Raw genomic sequence first — 3,362 nt, 5'->3', positions numbered from 1 at the left:
ACTGTAAGATGACTGATATTCTGGAGATACAACTAATTTTTTCCTCAGATCTTGTTTGAACTAAATGACAAACACTTCAACAGCCATCTATTACATCTTTAAAAATCTAAAAATGGAATTAAAGACTAGACTCAGAAGTAGTCTCCATGCAGGCTATCACGTATATACCTCTCTTATGAAAATCCATGTGGAGTTGTGTTTAAATGAACCTGCATGTGACACATTTTAAATCTGTGCATTGCTTCTGCAGGTGTTAAAATGTGGGGAAAGGTCCAGTGCTGTTTGATTGTTGTTCTCATACTGTCAGTGGACTGGACTGTAGGCATCAAGGACCAGGATCATGATCAAGACCATTCAGCAGATCACCATCAACATCTCCATCATGGCAAGGATGCAGCCCACCCCCATCACGATGGAGAAGACAAACCCTGCCACAAACTCTCACCCCACAATGCAGACTTTGCCTTCTCCCTCTACAAGAAGCTGGCCAGCCATCCTGACACCCAGGGCAAGAATATCTTTTTCTCTCCTCTGAGTATCTCCATGGCTCTATCCATGCTGGCCCTGGGGACCAAGAGCAATACCCACTCACAAATCTTCAGCACCCTGGACTACAGTGCTCTCACAGCTGATCAGGTTAATGAAGGCTATGAGCACCTTCTCTACATGCTGGACCACAACCAGGATGCCCTACTGTTGGAGATAGGAGAAGCTGCAGCTGTACAAAAAGGCTTCAAGCCTGAAGACAAGTTTCTGAAAGACATCCAGCACTTTTACAAAGGTGAAGCCTTCAGTGTGGACTTTTCCACACCTGAAGTTGCTGTGCAAGAGATCAACAAGTTAATTGCCAAAAAGACCAAGGACATGATCACTGATATGGTCAAGAGTCTGGATGCTGCCACTGTGATGATGCTCATCAACTATATGTATTTCAAAGGTAAGAGTAGACAAGTAGAACCCACTAGAGATTAAATAATTTTTCATGTATTTCACCTGAACTGCAGTAACCAGTTTTGTATTTCACTCTGTCAGGTAAATGGCAAGAGGCTTTTAAAGTGGAGGACACCAGCAAAGGTGACTTTCATGTGGATGAGAACACCACAGTGTCTGTGGATATGATGAACAGAAATGGTGAATATGACTTCTACTATGACCAGGGCAACTTTACATCCGTTATCATGCTGCCATATAATGGAAACGCCTCCATGATGATCGTTCTGCCTGACCAGGGAAAAATGGAGGAGTTGGAGAAACACATGAGCAAGGATCACCTCAAGTACTGGAAGGACAAAGTCCACAAAATGTAATGTATCATGAAATGCTTTTTAAAATATACTTTCATTTATACATATTAAGTACTACCACAAAGTAAAACCTTTACTCCCTGACAAGGTTACCAATGACAAAAATGTATTAAATAAATATTTTTGCTTATGCTATTCCATGTAAGAGTGCGTTTGCATGACTGACCATGTCTGTTCTCCAGCACTTTGGACTTGTATATGCCCAAGTTCTCAGTGTCTGCTTCCTCCTGTCTTGGGGACACTCTGAAGGAGATGGGAATGGTTGATGCATTCTCAGACAGTGCAGACTTCTCTGGAATCAGTACAGGGGCCAAGGTGGCAGTTTCCAAGGTATGTGGAGAAATGCTGTCATGTCTAGAGTGTCACATTATGAGTGTGGGAAATATTGTTAATAGACTGCCCATCTTAAATATCCAGTAGAATTTTGACTGCACTCTGAGCCTCAAATTTAAAAAAAAAAAGTGAATTTCTAGGTTTGCCTCTCTTGATATGACACAATATAAAGTTACATTTGTATAGTGCCTTTCAAGTACCCAAGGACACTTTACAATCAACACACTGCACAATGCTTTTACATCCAGTCAACACACTGGTGAGAAGCAGCAGGCAAATTCCATCTGTTGTCCACCAAGGACTGTTCAGAAGTTAATGCATCTACTGCTTACATACATTAAAGTGTCATTCAATGACTGCCCAGACTGGTCCTTCCCCACAGGTCCTGCACAAGGCCATCCTCAGTGTGGATGAGCTGGGCACTCAGGCTGCAGCTGCAACTACTCTTGAATTCATGCCCTTGTCATTGCTTTTCAAAACAGAAGTCAACAGACTGTTCCTAGTCTTCATTGTGGAGAAGAACACCAGGAGTATCCTGTTCATGGGAAAGATAACCGACCCCACTGTGTAGTGGTAGACGTCTCCCACACAGTCTAGTCAGCAGTACGATGGGAGTGCTACTGAATTCTCTCTCATATCAATTAGCAACAAATATAGTCACATCTCTGTATTATCTCGGAGCAATGAAAGGCTAAAGGTTGTGCTAGTATAGTGAGCTACAAATAGAAGGGACTTCATTTAGCTATAATTAAACTTAAAATTAAATGCACCTTTCAGACTTAGTCCAGTTCCCATACACCAGATATGAGAAAAAGTAACAGACTGTTGGATTATTTCTGATGGCACAGTGAATACAGATGTATTCAAACCCAGGCATCTGAATGGAAATAAAGTTGTTGAGTGATATTTGAATGGGTCTTCATTTGTTTTGACAAACCAATCATGGCAGTCTGTAGCACACAAATCAGGGGCAGTTATAACATTAGGGATGTTTGTCATATGTATCAGTGTTTCATACACGTATTACTTAAGTCATATGGAGCTATGTAATTCTAAAACAGACATAGCGATGTGACAAACATACATTAAGCTCCAAACTCTCTAACTGTCCTGTGATTCATTTATAAATCAGTTTTGAATTCTTTCCCAGTGTGTTGTCTTGTATGTTGATTCGCTATGATGATCTGATCACAGCAGTTGGTGCAACATCCAGGCCCCTCTGAGTCTGTCAGGGTTCAAAATCAGATTTATCACCTTTGATTTGGTGTCAGATAAAGGAATAAGAATTACACTAACGCTGTGTCTAAGCCAGTAACTGGATGGGCCATTTTTGTAAAAATATGTATACAGTTGTAGTTTGTCCATTTGAACAGTAACTGAGTCAGAAATCAAACTTCAAAATGCTGTTCTCCATTTAAAGAATGTACAATGTATGGTAGCTAGATCTGACATTGAGGATTTTAGAGGGGATCTTTTTTTTTTTAAGCTGGTGCATTAGAGAGTAAAAAGTTTTGTTCTTTTTTCAAATGTATTTGATCTTATATGACTTAATGTCTGTACTGGATCTGAAAACCCCCTTTTCCTGTAACAGATATCTTAACTTTATTATATATCTCTAGGATTAGGTAAAACCATGCATATTAAATGTAATATGTTTTAAACCATTTTATTCTTAGATTTAGTGATTAGATTTTTGCCAAGACCCAATCCCCTCTCATTTTTCCT

The 3,362-nt window shown here is 40.0% G+C and overlaps 1 protein-coding gene across 1 annotated transcript; it reads left to right on the top strand.

Moving 5' to 3' along the window:
* The first annotated feature begins 258 nt into the window (after positions 1-258).
* Positions 259-2,208, top strand: LOC145660005 (alpha-1-antitrypsin homolog). The gene is made up of 4 exons (XM_081723987.1): positions 259-937; positions 1,033-1,303; positions 1,487-1,634; positions 2,020-2,208. Exons 1-4 carry the CDS (start codon positions 259-261, stop codon positions 2,206-2,208), a joined length of 1,287 nt encoding a protein of 428 aa, XP_081580113.1.
* The last annotated feature ends 1,154 nt before the right edge of the window (positions 2,209-3,362 follow it).

Source organism: Electrophorus electricus, chromosome 2 (assembly GCF_041902795.1).
Source record: "Electrophorus electricus isolate QZ-2024a chromosome 2, ASM4190279v1, whole genome shotgun sequence".
Classification (NCBI taxonomy): domain Eukaryota; kingdom Metazoa; phylum Chordata; class Actinopteri; order Gymnotiformes; family Gymnotidae; genus Electrophorus; species Electrophorus electricus.
The sequence above is the reverse complement of the archived record's forward strand: the minus strand, read 5'-3'. Positions and strand labels throughout refer to the sequence as shown.